At 42.2% G+C, this 16,080-nt stretch overlaps 1 protein-coding gene across 4 annotated transcripts in view; it reads left to right on the forward strand.

Moving 5' to 3' along the window:
• Positions 1 to 826: 826 nt before the first annotated feature.
• NAA16 (N-alpha-acetyltransferase 16, NatA auxiliary subunit) overlaps positions 827 to 16,080 on the forward strand; it is a 58,955-nt gene continuing 43,701 nt past the window's right edge. For 2 of the 4 annotated variants that reach the window (XR_008791747.1, XM_056109880.1), the window contains exons 1-4: positions 827 to 1,012; positions 9,094 to 9,178; positions 11,607 to 11,711; positions 13,044 to 13,201. Coding sequence is in view for 3 of the 4 variants with exons in the window: in XM_056109880.1 (XP_055965855.1) it covers positions 959 to 1,012; positions 9,094 to 9,178; positions 11,607 to 11,711; positions 13,044 to 13,201 (402 nt within the window). In the remaining variant the exon portion in view is untranslated. Of the gene's footprint in view, positions 1,013 to 9,093; positions 9,179 to 11,606; positions 11,712 to 12,867; positions 12,975 to 13,043; positions 13,202 to 16,080 lie in introns of those variants that run through there. The other 2 variants (XM_056109881.1, XM_056109882.1) reach the window with 2 other exon arrangements.

Below are 16,080 nucleotides of genomic sequence, written 5' to 3' on the forward strand. Positions count from 1 at the left end.
CCATTGCTCTGCTACCTTCTGTGGAGTGCCTGAGTCGGAAGGTGCTTGCATTTAGCCTTGTCCCTCTCATTGTTAGATGACTTGTTGGAAGGGGAACCATCAGCGTTTGAGAAAGCAGATGGATTTGGATGAGAATAGTGGCCCCAAACAGCGAGCCTAAATCTCGACCACGTTGGGGAACGTTCACTGGGGGGAGGGAACGTTTCAAACGTGTTTCCACCTCGTGTCTATTGTTCTGCCCAGTGGACCTCACCTTGGGGCCACGTGGGGTTGGTCTGCACTGATGAGACGGGGCTTCTCTTAAAAGTCCAAACTGGAGGGGGAGGAAAAAAAAAAAAGGAAAAATCTGCTCGCCTGCCCTTGAGAGACTCTGCACCGAGCGCGGCGGCTCAAGTTCCTGAATAGAGAAACACACACACAAAAGCCTGGGGTGACCCCTGCGTTGGTTTGGGCCGCCACCTAACTTCCCAGCACCGTCCGAGCCCGAGCCTCTGGAGCGACGACTGCACCGGAGCCTCGCCGGGCGCGAAGTTTCCGGGCGCCGCAGCGCGACGGCGACGGGCAGCCCCGCACACGGTCCCCAGCGGCGCCCCGCAGCGCCCCGACTCCCCCCAACCCCTCCCGTGCACGGCGGCCGGCGCCTCGCGCATGCGCCCGGCTACTTCGGGCGGCGGGGGGGGGGGGGCGCGTTGGGGGGGGACGGGCCTTGGCTGCCATCTTGCAGCGCGCGGAAGCCGCCGCTCTCCCCGGGAGGCAGGTCGGAGCCGAGGGGTTGTCTGAGGCAGGGCTCGGGTCCTGGGCTCCCAGAGCCGCCCTGACCGAGCGTCTCCCCCACCCCCACCCCTCTTCCAACCAGGCCGATGGTCTGACCCCGTCCGCCCCGCGCGGCCTCTCAGCAGCAGCGGCTCGCGGGCGCCCAGGCGCCGGCGCTGCCCAGCCTCCCCGCCGGCCGGCCGCGATGCCGAACGTGCAGCTGCCGCCCAAGGAGAGCAACCTTTTCAAACGCATCTTGGTGAGTGGCGGGAGGCCCGGCCGCCGCCCCCCTCCACCCCTCCGGGCCGCCCGGGGCTTACAGCGGCGGCGGCGGCGGCGGCGCCTGCGCGCGGGGCTGACGGCTCCGGGGCTCCGTCCTTTGTTTATCTCGCGGTCTGCCAGCCCCGACTTCGCCCGCCTAGGCCGGGCCCCCCGCCTGGCCGCCGGCCGCCGCCTCGTCGCCTATTTTCCCCCCGACCCTTCCTCGACCTCTATGCCGCGCGCGGCCAAGCTCTGAGGCGGCCGCCGCCACCCTCCCCCACTATCCGCCGCCGCACCCTGCGCCGTCTCCCGCACCCCACCGCGCGCTTTCCAGAAAGTTCACGCCGCCCCGGTTACTCGCCCGGCCGGGATGCAGTGGCCTCTGCGGTCCGGCCCGCGACTTCGCGCCTTCCTCCCCCGCCCCCCGCCCCCAGACCCCCAGCGCCTCTCCAGGAGTTGCTCTCGGGGGCCCCGGGGTGCGTCCGGGGCTCTGGGGTGGGCTCCACGCACCCCCCCCACACACACTTCCCTCGCGCTTCTCCTTCCCGCGATCCCGTGGCCAGGTGGGGCTCCGGGAGTTGTGGGGTCTGCGGCGGGGGTGGGGGGGCGTGTGTGTGTGTTGGGGGCGGGGGTGAAGACCCTCGGCGGCCCAGGCGGGAGAAGTTGGCGGGTTGGTGGACGGGCTTCCCGGGCCAGGGGAACGGACGGGAGCCGCCGCTGGAAGTTCCCGGGGCGCCGGCGGCTCCCGTTGGCTGCAGCGCACGGCCCCGCGCGGAGTTTCCGCGACGAAAGGCGCGCCGAGCGGCGGGATTGGCCCTGGAGAGGAGCGCGCCCGCACCCGCTCTCGGAGCTGGAGACTGGGCGTCCGGGCCGGGAGGGTCTCGGTGGGGTTGTGGCTGGCCTTTGCACAGAGCCCTGGCGTTTCTTGGCAGGCATCCGGGGAGGGGGGAGGGGTGTGGGGAAGGTGCGGGGAATGACGGGGCTGGCTTGAGATTTTAAAATTTGAACGATGAATTTGCTCGAGCGGACCCAGTAACGTTACCATTGTGAGGACTTGTTACTGTGTTTGGCATATCGAATACATCACGGGGAGCTTGCCAGGCTTTAATAAATAATAAATCACTATCACTATAAAAAAAAACCCCATAAAATTTGAATGATGAAACATTTCGGGGCCCGGAGCAGTAGGTACAGCGCTCGGGTAAGGGTGTTTTTGTCCTGCACGTGACCGACCGGGGTTCAATCCCTGGCATCCCCGAGCACTGCCGAAAGTAATGAGCGTGAGTGCAAAGCCAGGGCTAACCCTTGAGCATCGCTAGGTGACCCAAAAACAGTTCCTGCTTTAATGCAGGATCGTCTCGTAGTTGCAGTAAATGTGGGTGAGAAACAGTTTTCTGTAATGAAATTATTTTGAAATTATATCCGTCCACCAGTGGACTCATATGCATGGCTCTCTACAGCAAGAGTTTGTCGGTGCACTTAAGCGCAAATTCACAAACCAACTTATACCGTGTTCTATATGATTTATACCTGCTTGTCTTATTAGGTCTTATTAGGTCTCATCTTGTATTTACTTTCGAATTAGAACTAGTGTTTAGAGTTTAAGGTTTTATGTTATTTAAAACATATTGATTATGTGTTTATCAGTAATTTCTTACTGTTATTTTAAATAAGTTTAGAATTATATATTAATGACAGTTTAAAAATACTGCCTTTTACCTATCCTAACATACTACTCTTTGCGTAAATGTTCTTTAAGAATTTTTTTTCTTTTTGTTTTTTCTTTTTGGGTCACACCCGGTGATGCACAGGGGTCACTCCTGGTTCTGCACTCAGGAATTACTCCTGGTGGTGTTCAGGGGACCATATGGGATGCTGGGAATGGAACCCAGGTCTGCGGTGTGCAAGGGAAATGCCCTACCCGCTGTGCTATCACTCCAGCCCCTCTTTAAGAATGTTTTAAAAATGCAATATACGGGATGAAAAATTTTAGCTTTAGTTTTATATGGTGCTTAGTGTTGAGCTGAAAACCCAAGAAGTGTTAACACAAAAATTTAATTAAACATAATGACAGGTTCCTTCACTGAGCAGGGCATACCTTATTTCTTACTTAGTTTTCTTCAGACCCTTACGTTTTCACATAACATAATTGAAGACGTTAACCCTTTTTCTTCAGTTTTCATTTTGGTGCCATGATTTACAATATTGTTCTACACCTGTCACCAGAATGACTTTGATTGAGTTCACTCACCCCACCGGACTCAGTTCTGTACTCTCAGTCTCAGGGTCTGCTACCATTGGCTCTTTGTTGTTCCCTTATTGTATTTATATTCAAACACAAGAGAGAGATCATTCTGTATCTGTTCTCTCCCTCCAACTGACTGCACGTGGCTGGAAACCTCCTGGTGTCATCCTTGTAGTAGGATTCATCTTATAGTTGAGTAGTATTCCATTGCATATGTAGATCAGTTTCTTTACTCTTCCCTCTATGTTGGTGAGAAAGTGAAACATTTTTGCCCCTTGAGGTGTGTTTGTTTTCCAAAGAATCTCAGACTTATTAGTAAAATCATCAACACATTATTCATTGTATTCAGAACTTTTGGCATCTACCTAAAAGATGTCAAAGTTCATATTTTTCCTGTATTTTTCTATTTCAAATTAGGTACCAGCACAATGAAACACAATTCTGTGATTGTTATACTGGTTACAAAAATGGTACAACTGCCAATGAAGCAACTTTTCTATCAAGTAATTGGGAAACACTGAATATTTTGTCTGATAGACATTTTTAAGATTGCATGAATTTAGGAGACAACTCCAAAAGTGTGTAATTTTATCACCTTGCCATTAAAATGTGGGTAAGTTTTTGTTGTAATACCCCATGGCTAAACAAGTTTCTCTGGTAAAATTAAAAAAAATTTTTTTATTCTGGCTAAACCAGTGGTGTTCTGGGACTATTCTTGGTGGTACTTGGGGGATACCTTGCAATGTCTGGGTTTGGACCTGGGGTTTCCAAATGCAACCATGCGCTCCAGGTGTTTGAACCATCTTCTAGACCTAGAAAAATGTTCAGGATTGAGTGAACCAAAGTAATTTTCCATCAACAATAAGAAGAATACTCTATTTAAATACATATGTACAGATTCACCACCTGACTTGTCACATTTGTATGTGTGTATTTGTGTTTGAACCATACCCAGCAAACAGTGTTGAGGATCTTCTGACTGCTCTGGGTCATTTTGTGTAGTACTTGGGGGACAATATGTGGCACCAGGGATCACGATCTGCCTGTCTCTTTGGTTCCTCCCTGTCTTCTTCAAACTAATTAATGTTAGCATTTTTATTTGTTGACTTTGGAGCTACTTTACCATTTTTTAAAAAGACAGCTAAACCCAGGAATGGTGTCTAAGGTTCTTTAGTAGCAATTAATAGTAGAATCTATCTTTTCTGTTTGTATGTGTTCTTTACTGAATTTAAGATTTTAACCTGAATATTTGGATAGGGGAGAAGGACAGCTTTCAGCTTTCATATGAATTGATTCTGAAACTCAGTACTTTAATAGCTCCACTTCAAAAGGAGATCATAGACCTTCACATGGTTCAAAATTCATAATTTTTTCCCCAAAAGATAACTCCATTGAAAGTGTCCAAAGTAATCAGATCAATTACTGCAAATCAATTTAACAAAGGGAATTTAAGGGACTGGAGAGATACTAGGATCAGATAGGTTGGATGCTTGTCTTGCATGCAGCTGACCTGGGTACGATTCCAGGCACCTCATATGGTCCCCTGATTCCCACCAGGAGTGATCCCTGAGTACAGAGCCAGGAGTAAGACTTGAGCATAGCAAGGTATAGCACCCCCCCAAAAAATTTAGAGTTAAAAAAACAACAAAGGATGTTTAAGTCACACATTAAAAGCTATAAGCCACATTTGAAATTAATGGAAGAGGACACCAGGAAATGGAAAAATATTTCATGTTCATGGAATGGGAAGAATTAACATTGTCAAAATGACTATCCTACTCAAAGTATTGTACAAATTCAGAGCAATGCCCATCAAAGTCTGCTGAAAGTTTTATGGAATCCAAAAACTCCCTAAATTGCCAGAGCAATTCTGAGAAAAAAAGCTGAGAGGCATCACATTTCCTATTTTAAATCATTCTCTGAAGTTATAGTCATCAAAATGTTTGGAACCTGGGGTAAGGGTAGACTAAGATAAATGAAATAGAATTGACAGCCCAGAGGGAAAACCCTCCATTATATGGACAACTAATGTATGACAAAGATGGGTACATAGGGTAGAGCAAGGAAAGCCTCTTAAAGAAATTCTGTTGAAGTAGAGCAATTATACAGCTGGTAAGGTGCTTGCCTTGCATGTGGTCAACCTTTGTTCGATCCCTGGCATCCCATAAGTTCCCTTGAGCACTGCTAGAAGTAAATTCTGAGTGCAGAGCCAGGAGTAATCCCTGAGCATTGCTAGTTGTGGTTCAAAAACAAATAAAAAAAAGTTGGAAATATACATGCAAAAAAGAAACAAATCTCAAACTATGAAACTAGATAATTTAACACACCACACGGATAGAAAATGCAAAGTGGATTAAAGACTCAAAATTAGGCCAGGATTTATAAAATACATTGAAGAAAACAGGTAGAACTCTTTAGGATATAGACTTCAGTGGTATATTCAATGATTCAACTCCATTGGCAAAACAAACCAAAAACAACAGCAGTGAAAAAGCAGACTATATCAAACTAAAAAGAATTTATAGTTTCGTTTTATTTTTTAGGTATTACAAACAAACAAAAGGTTTTGCATGGCAAAAGAAAAGTAAAAGATACCCCAATGAATGGGAGAAAGTCTTTGCATACCATGAATCAGATAAAGAGCAAATCCAAATGACCAAAATCCACATTAAAAATGGTTCTATTTCACTAATCAGGGAAATGGAAATCAAAATAATGAGATATTGTCTCACACCAAAAAGAGGCTGGCAGTCACCACAGAGAGCAAAACAACCATATTGGTGTGGATGTGGGTGGGGTTGGGGGAGTGCTTGTGGAAATGTCAGTTGGTCTAGCCTTTTGGGAAAACAATATAGACATTCCTCAAAAAACTAGGAATTGAGCTTCCATACAACCCAGGAGTTACTCTCCTGGCAATATATATATATATATATATATATATATATATATATATATCCCAGTGGTCCCAGAACACAATAGAAAAGGCATCTACATTCTTATGTTTATTGTAGCACTATTCACAATAGCCAAAGTCTGGAAACAACTAAAGTTCTCAAGAACAGACAAGTAGATAAAGAAGCAGTTGTATATCTACTACATGACGAAGTATTACGCAGCCATTAAAAAAAGTGATGCAATTTTCTAATACATGGATGAACATGGAGAGAATATCATGCTGAGTGAAATGAGTCAGAATGATCACATTCATTTGTGGGATATAAAACATAGGAGAAAAATACCCAATGACAATAAGGGGACTGATCCTTCGTTGAAAGCTTGCCACAAATGAGAGAAGGCAGTTATGTCAGAAGGGGCCACTGTAACAATGACAGTGGGAAGTGATCACTCCAGACAAGAACTGGGTGCTGAGAGGAGGTAAAGTGATATGCATGATACCTTTTCAGTAACAACAGTCTTGCAAACCGCAGTGCCTAAAAGGAAAAAAGAAAAGTGTCTGCCATCGAGGCAGGCTTTGGGGTGGGAGGTAAACTAGGGATGTGTGAAGGGATGGGTGCTAGAACTTTGTACAACTTCATTTCCACTTCAGTTAGTACACAGTTGCTTAATCATGAAAATGAAATTTAAAAAGTCAAGATAATAAGACTCCAGTGTGATAGTACAGTGCTTGTCTTGCTCATGGCCAACCGGATTTCCTATTTGGCACCCTATATAATCCCTTGAGTACCACAAAGAGTGGTCTCTGATTGCAAATTCAGGAGTAAGCACTGAGCACCACCAGGTCTAGACCAAAAGCAAAAAGTAAGATATATAAGTACTCACAAAATTCAACAACAAAGAAACCAATAAATCTCATTAAAAATGGGGAGAGAAGATGAAGATGAAGAGAATGTGCAGATGACCAGTAGACATAGGAAAAAGTGTTTAGAGTCGCTTATCAGGGAAATGTAAATCAAATATGATCCTGAGATACCTCACACTAGAGAATGGCATATGTCAAGATAGGAAACAACCAGTGTTTACTGGAACGTGGTGAAAAACCCTCTTTGTACTGTTGATTATCATGTTGTCTGGCTTAGCCTCTGTGAAAAACATTGTGGAGGGGCTAGAGTGATTGTACATCATGTTGGGTGCTTGCTTCGCAGAAAACTGACCTGGATTTGATTCCTGGCACCCAGATAGTCCCCCTAGCGTACCAGAATGAGCACAGAGCCAGGCATAAGACCTAAGCACCCCAACCTCTCCCATTCTTCCCCCCAAAAGACATCCTACAACATTGTGGAAATTTTTTTTTTCTTTCTGTTTTTGGGGTCACACTCGGCGATGCATGGGGTTACCTGGCTCATGCACTCAGGAATTACTCCTGGCGGTGCTCAGGGGACCGTATGGGATGCTGGGATTCGAACCTGGGTCAGCCACGTGTAAGGCAAATGTCCTACGCGCTCTGCTATCGCTCCAGCCCCATTGTGGAAATTTCTTTAGGAAAAATTTCCTTATGACCCTGAGGTCCCAATTCTTGGCTTCTGTCCAAATATGCAAAATTATTAACTAGAAAAGATATATGAACATCTGTGTTTATTGCAATAGTAGATGCAGTATCTAGGGTATGGAGAGAACCCAAATATTTAGTAATATGATTGGGTAAAGATGTTGTGGTATGTATATACAAATGCAATCGAATGCAGCTGTTAGAAAAGATAAGATCATGCGGTTTGCTGCAACTTGAATACAACCAGTGAGTATCATGTTCAGTGAAGTTACATTGTAGAGTAACAAATACTGGCTAACCTCAAATCTGTGGCATATTGATAAACAAGATAAGAAAAGATATGGTATTAAATGAGGACAAACTCTTGGCCTCTGCTTTCAAGAGTACCAAGCAGTGGCTACAGAGAGAGGAGGACGAAAGAACTAGTTGGGCTAGAGGTGACACACACACACGCACACACACACACACACACACGTATACACACACATATACATATATACAGTAGTTGGAGGGTCTTTGTAGTGGTGCTGGTACAGTTACTTTGTTTATTAAAACCATAAGGGTTAATACTGTTTTAGCTATGTTACCTAAGCTGTCATACTATAAAAAGAGAGGCCTTGCCTTGCATGTGTGAGGCCCTGGGTTCAATCCCCAGCACCAAATAGAAGGAGGGGATTGAGAGTCTCCAGGAATCTGGGGGTGTCCATCACACACTTGGGCTTTGGCTTCATAGCATGATGATTCTTGTCTCCCAAACATCAAAGTCTCTTCTTTAGAGTCAACCAAAAGCCTTAATTAATTTAGTACAGAATAGAAACTAATACTGAATTGCATGTTTAAAGTTGAGAGTAGATCTTAAAAAGTCTCATTATAAGAAAAGAATGGTGGGGAATGAAGCGATACAATGGGTTAGGGTACTTATCTTGCCTTGTGTATTGCCAACCTGGGTTAGATTCCTCGCACTCGGTATGGTTTTCTGAGTCCTGCCAGGATTGATGGTTGTTATTTGAGTGCAGAGCTAGAAGTAAGCTGGATGTGATCCAAAAACCAATATCTATCATCTTACCTATCTCTTTCTGTGTGTGTGTGCGTGCGTGTGCGTGTGTGTATGTGCATGCGCGCGTGCGCGTGTGCGCATGTATTGTAATTATTTTTTGAGAGGAAGAGTTCAGGCTACACTTAGCTGTGGTTTCCACATGCATTGCCAAGATTAAACTGGCACTTTTAAACTGGGGTTGGCCACATGCAAGGTTATTCCCTGTACTGTCTCTCTGAACCTCTTTCACATGTTTTATACCTAATTTTGGATCTTGAGTTTAGAATTTAAATAATATAGTAAAAATCTGTTCCTTGTATATTAATTTCATAATTTTTTATTTCTTTACAGAAATGTTACGAACAGAAGCAATACAAAAATGGCCTCAAGTTTTGCAAGATGATTCTTTCAAACCCAAAATTTGCTGAACATGGAGGTATTGTCTAATCTATGAGAAAATTGTGAAATCTAACAAAACAGGATTCTTAATAGTGAAAGTGTAGGGGCCAGAGTGATAGTACTGTGGGTAGGGCATTTTCCTTTCATGACATACGTCCAGACTCCAGTATCACATACAGTCTCCTGAGGCCTGCCAGTAGTGGTCCCTGAGTGCAGAGCCAGAAATAAGCCCTGTGCACCACTAGGTGTGGCCCCCAAACCAAAAAGAAGCCCCTCCCCCACCAAAAAGTGAAAGCAATATTTTTTAGATTCCATAGTGTTACAAGTATTCAATGTTTTGGCTTTATTTTTGGATCATATCTGGTGAAGCTTAGGGGCTGCTCCTGACTTTGTTCTTGCCGTTTGTTCCAGATTGGTCTGAGAATTGATTGCCAAGAACTACATGCTAATCTCCTATGTGTGAAGAATGTTTAATCCATTTAGCTATCTCTCAGGCCTTCAGCGTATTTATTTATGCCTCATTTAAGTTTCATTCTATGTTACTTTAGTTGTGTGTACAGTTTTTGCTTTTAGACAGGAAGTGGTTGGTTTATCAGGGACAATAGATGAGGTTTACCCTAGATCAGAATTCATAGAACTGAAGTTTACTCTGATTTTCTAGGGGTGGAATTATGACAATGCGTATAGTAAACAGCAGTAATGAGAAAATACAATAATACATTGTTCTGTAGCGAGACATTAGGGGATCATATATGAGGTCAGGGATTCAGACAAGTCTTGACTTCTGTGCACAGCACCTTAAATTGTTTCTTCACTAGCTCTCCAGCCCCTGAATTATTTCATTTCAAATTATTTTTTGTTAACTACTTTAACGTATTCTTACCTTGCTATGCCTTCTGAAATGTAAACAGATGTTAGTTTAATTTGAAGTAGTTGGAATAAATGTAATGATAAAAAGCTCTTGGGACTGGAGAGATAGTGTAGCAAGTTGGGTGCTTGCCGTGCTTATGAATGACCTGGATTCAATCTCTTGTTACCACAGAAGGTCTGCTGAGCACTTCCAGGAGTGATTCCCTGACTACAGAGCCAGGGTGAACCCTAAATCCTCCAGGTGTGACCCAGAAACCAAAATCAGCACCCTCCCTCTACCCTAAAATGTCTATTCCCCCACCTGGCATGATTTAATACTTTATTTTTTGCATCTGGGAACACCAAAAAGTTTCTTTTCATATAAATTTATGTTGATAGTGAGCCTAAAAAGATAACCCAATAAATTATGCCAGATAAGAATATTTCTATTTTGTTTGTTGTTTCTGGGTTATACCTGCCGATGCTCAGAGGTGGCTCTGCACCCAGGAATTACTACTGGCAGTGCATGGGAGCCATATGGGATGCTGGGGACCAAACCCGGGTCAGACGCATTCAAGGCATCAAGGCAAGCACCTTACCCACTGTACTATCTAGCCCATTAAATATTTTAATTTTGGATAGCAGGAGAAACCTGTTTTGATGAAGGTGATTTTAAAATTAGTATATCTGTGTTAAGTGCCTACCAAGAAATGCTGTTCCTTTTTTCCCTTCCTTCCCTCCTTCCTTCCCTCCCTCTCTTTCTCTCTTTTTTTCTTTCCTTTCTTTCCTTTCTTTCTCATCTCAGCCTCCTTACGAGTCTTCCAAGGGACAGAGGATTAAATCATTCCCAGCCTAAGGAATTTGAGGAAAGGACTTGACTAAGCTTTAGCAAATAATTGAATGTATTTTTACTTTTTGTATTTAAAGAGAAGTTCTATATTTACATACAAGTGGTACTACGTGGAAAGTATCATGTTAAGCGAAATGAGTCAGAGAGGAATAGACATAGAAAGAGTGCATTCATCTGGGGAACATAAAGTAACAAAATAGGAGACTAACACCCAAGAATGGCCGAGATTAGTACCAGGAATTTTGCTCTATGGCTTGGAGGCCAGCCACACATGCTAGGGGAAAGGGCAGCTCAGATAGAGAAGGGAGCACCAAATAAAGGGTGTTGGGAGGATCCTCCCAGGATGGGAGAAGCATGATGAAAGTAGACTATAGACCAAACATGATTGCCACTCAATGCCTCTTTTACAAACCACAACACCTAAAAGGAGAGAGAGAACAAAAGGGAATGCCCTGCCACAGAGGCAGGGTGGGATGGGAGTGGGAGGGATACTGGGATCATGGTGGTGGGAAATGGACACTGGTGGAGGGATGGGTATTTGATCATTGTATAACTGAAACCCAAGCACAAAAATTTGTAAGTCTACAACTGTACCTCATGGTGTCTCACTAATAAAAATTAAAAAAAAAAATAAAGAGAAGTTCTCTCTGTGGGGTTAAAAAAAAAGGTGAATCACTTAAGCATTATTAGACCTCAGATACTAAAACAGTGCTAAAAGAATAGTTTGAATACTTTTTGTGTAAATAGAGGTTAAAATATTTTTCAGAGACTTTGGCTATGAAAGGATTAACATTGAACTGTTTAGGAAAAAAAGAAGAAGCTTATGAATTTGTTCGTAAAGGACTTCGTAATGATGTCAAGAGTCATGTCTGTATCCTTTTGCTCTAGTTTAATAGCTTGATTTCATTTGTGCATTTTCCATTTACTAGGTTTTTCGTATTCAAGTAAAACTCAAAATTGCATAGAAGAGAATGTTTTAACTCAATACTAGTTAATATTTTGTAGCATTTCTTTTGTTCCTTATCCCTGTCTTGTTTACTGAAGTATCTTAAAGATTCTATATATAAAATATATATGTACTTAATTGAATGTTAGAGAAAAGTAACTTGGGTAACTTATTTATGACTTGGGACCATTTATTTTTTTCTTATACATGCTCCTCCTCCCAGTATTTTTAAAGGATGAATTATTGAAATTGTTCTTCGTTTCTCTTCTGCCTTTCTATGTGTTTCATTTTTTTTAGCACATTACTCTTATATCTTAGTTTTTTTTACATTTAAGTCATTGACAAGTATTGAACACGAGCAATCTTTTGTTTTCACATAGTTGGCTAGGGTTCTCTCAAAATACTAAATACTTACTTTTTTTTTAATCCCAGTGCTTATACCAGAGTGAAGAGAAAGGGCATCTAAGTATTTAGTTCTTTTGGTTCCAAGATATGCCAAGTCTTTTAATTTACAATAAATAAAAATCTTATTTTGTTGTCATCTTTACTATCAGCAGTAATTTATGGATACATGTTCTTATAGATTGAATATAAACTTGCTTAAAAAGATAATTGCGGCTTATACATATATATATATATATAACATGTATAACTATTTTTCTTTACATAGTGGTGAAGAAGTAATAAATATTGATGCTGTGGTAGGAAAATGAGGGGATAGAAGGTAGAGCATATGAAGAACTTTTAGAGTTTTCTAAGAATACTTTGAAAAATTGTTTTACTTGCATATTTTTGTTTGGGGGCCACACCTGGCTGTCCTCAGGGCTTTCTTCTGGCTCTGCACCCAGGGGAACACTCCTGGCAGGACTTTGGTGAGGGTGGGGATAAGCCAGGGATCTAATTCAACTGTTGAAGGCAAGTGCCTTACCTGCTGTACTATCTCTAGTACTGTCTCTCTCCCCTATTTGGAAGTTTTTTTTCTTTAAATTTTTTGGGAAAAATTTATAACAAAGCTAGGTGAGTCTACAACAGTGAAGCACTATGTGTCCGTTTTCCAACACAGCAATTTAATAGTTGTCAGTCGAAGATGATCTGGTTTCATTTTTACCTTCCATACATGTTCTCCGTTCCTCTTCCTCTGACTCCAGATTATGAAGTAATTCCTAAACAAAATACCATTTCATTAAGGTAAGCTTTATATTAAATACCTAGCACATTCTAGTAGCTGTGAATGTCTTCATTTCCTTAACTTAATAGGTTGGCATGTATATGGACTCTTGCAGCGTTCTGATAAGAAGTATGATGAAGCTATTAAGTGTTACCGAAATGCCCTCAAATTAGACAAAGATAATCTGCAAATTTTGAGAGATCTCTCTCTATTGCAGATCCAAATGAGAGATCTTGAAGGTTACAGAGTAAGTACTTCATTTATAAAGGTACATATTTTTACAATGTATATAATTTAAAAGTTTGTGAATCAGAATGAGATTATAAGCCAAGATCATGCGGGCTTTATTTTTGGGGGGACCACACCCAGCTGTGCTCAAGGTTTACTCCTTTGTGTTCAGGGATCACTTCTGGCAGGTATCTGGGGACCATTTGAGGTTCTGGCTATCAAACTCTGGTTTGACTGCAGTCATGGCAAGCACCTTTATTCTACTGTTTCTCCAACCCCAAGCCTGTGCAAATAGACTTGGTGTTATTCATTATGGTTGGCTGTAGAAGAGAAAGTTTCTTAGAACCTTCCTCCCTGAAATCAACTGTAGAACTGCATGCTGGTCATCAGAAAATTATAATTATTGCTTATTTCATGCTGTTAAAAAACTAGAATGTTTTCTATGTTTAAATGATGTGCTGTGGGGCTGGAGCTATAGTACAGCGGGTAGGACGTTTTGCCTTGCTTGCGACCTACATGGGTTTGATCCCCAGCATCCCATATGGTCCCCCAAGTACTACCACAAGTAATTCCTGAGTGCAGAGCCAGGAGAAACCCATGTGCATCACCAGGTGTGACTCAAAAAGAAAAAAAAATGCTGTTACATTCTTTTTTGGACTTGACATAAATTTGGTAAACAGTTTTTATAATTGAAATCAAAATATGGACATTAGGGGTTTTTTTTATTACAGTTTAGTAAATAAAATGTGAGCATTTGCAATAAAGCAATCTTCCTGTAGTCCATGCCTCTTCAAACAGATTTTCAACTGTGCTGGCTATCTCTCTGTGCTTATTATGCTTAGTATTCTGGGTTTAATATACATAAAATAAAGTTTTCTTACTTAGTTTAAGGAGACCATCAATTCTTTTTTTTAAAAATTTATTTATTGAAACACCTTGAGAAAAGTTACAAAGCTTTCAGGTTTAAGTCTCAGTCATACAATGATCAAACACCCCTCCCCTCACCAGTAATTATTTTTCACCACCAAGAACCCAAATATACCCCCCTCCCCCCAACCCTCCCGATGCCTGTAAGGTAGATGATTTCTACTTAACTCTTTCAAGGAGACCATCAATTTTCAAGTATTTCTCTTTAAGTAAATCTTTACATTAACTTTAGCTTTCTACTGTTGTATAAGTTTTTATACCTAGATTTGTGCACAAATTTTAAGGGTTCTGGGGCAGGTAGGAGACTGACTTTGCACCAGCTAACCCGGGTTTGATCGCCAGCGCCCCATATGGTTGGTCAAGCTTGCCTTTGAGTGGTCCCTGATGCAGAGCCAAGACATGTTCTGAGCATCGCCAGGCGTGACCCCCAAAACCAATATATACAAAATTTAAGGGTTTTGTTGAGCTTAATAATCTCTCCTGTCTTAATGATTTTACTTAATCGGTATTTGGCAACATGCATATTGTGGGAATTAAAGCCAGCCATTTTAAGATGGAGTAAAGAAGAATATTTGTAAAAGAGTGGATTGCTAAGATGGATAGTGAAATAATTTAAGATAAAAAGAGCAAATGGGGGGCTGGAGCAATAGCACAGCGGGTAGGGCGTTTGCCTTGCACACGGCCGACCCAGGTTCGAGTCCCAGCATCCCATATGGTCCCCCGAGCACTGCCAGGAGTAATTCCTGAGTGCATGAACCAGGAGTAATTCCTGAGTGCATGAACCAGGAGTAATTCCTGAGTGCATGAACCAGGAGTAACTCCTGTGCATCGCCGGGTGTGACCCAAAAAAGGCAAAAGAAAAAAAAGATGGTAGGATTAAAAGAGGTAGAATTAAAAGAACCTTTTAATGATGTTTTTTAAAAATAGGGTAAGAATATTGCTTAGAATTATCAGCAGAAGAGTAAGTACCAGCAAATGAGATGACTAAATTTATGATTTCTGGACTGATGCTATGGTTTGAAGTGGGTTCCTGAATTAGGAAGAAGGAAATGCTTAAAGATAAGATAATTTTGGATCCATGGTTCTTGGATGTCATCTATACTATTGAATTTTCCACGGATGATTGCAAGATTTGGCAGAGAAGAGAAAACCAAGAAGATACAGATTTTGATTTTGATTTTAATGAATATGGGAGTGACAGAAACAGCAATGAAAATTTGGGTTGAGAGTGGTAGAGTTTAATCTTACACAGCTAAAAGCCAGGAGGTTTACATGGGGATAGAGAGGTGATACTGTCCAAGTTGTTCTGACGAAGATCTTCAAAAATCCTTTTAAGTAAAAAAAGATCTGGATATGTTAGTCCTTGTGGCATATAGTTTGAAGTGACTCATTTAGCTAAACTCCCATGCCAACAATAGACTCATGAAAACAAAAGATTACATTTTAAAAATGTCTTGGCTGCTATGCTCTTCATAAGACACTGTTCCTCCAAGCATTTGCACTTGCTTAGAACTTTGGTGCAGATAGGAACTATGGTGGAGACTATTTTTGTATTTAGAAAGGTTATCTTGATTCTTCTGGGATAATCATGAGAGTTCCTGATGATTATCCCTAAATGCCATTAATGTTGAACTGTCTTTTTTTTTTTTCTTTTTGGATCACACCCAGCGATTCCCAGGGGTTACTCCTGGCTCTGCACTCAGGAATTATTTCTGGTGGTGGTGGGGGACTGTATGGGATGCTGGGAATTGGACACAGATAGGCCATGTACTATCGCTCCAGCTCCAGTGTTGAACTGTCTTAAAGCAACAGCAGTGTTATTTCCAGTCAAGTTTGAGAGTTTCCCCAAGCAGGGTGTGTACTCCTTGTCTGGGACTAACTGTAACAGTGTTCATTGTTATTTCATGATTTATAAATAACAAAATTAATTTATTGAAACAATTTAAGTCTCTCTTGTAAGGTCTATAGTTA

Source organism: Sorex fumeus, unplaced genomic scaffold (assembly GCF_029834395.1).
Source record: "Sorex fumeus unplaced genomic scaffold, SorFum_2.1 ptg000008l, whole genome shotgun sequence".
NCBI lineage: Eukaryota > Metazoa > Chordata > Mammalia > Eulipotyphla > Soricidae > Sorex > Sorex fumeus.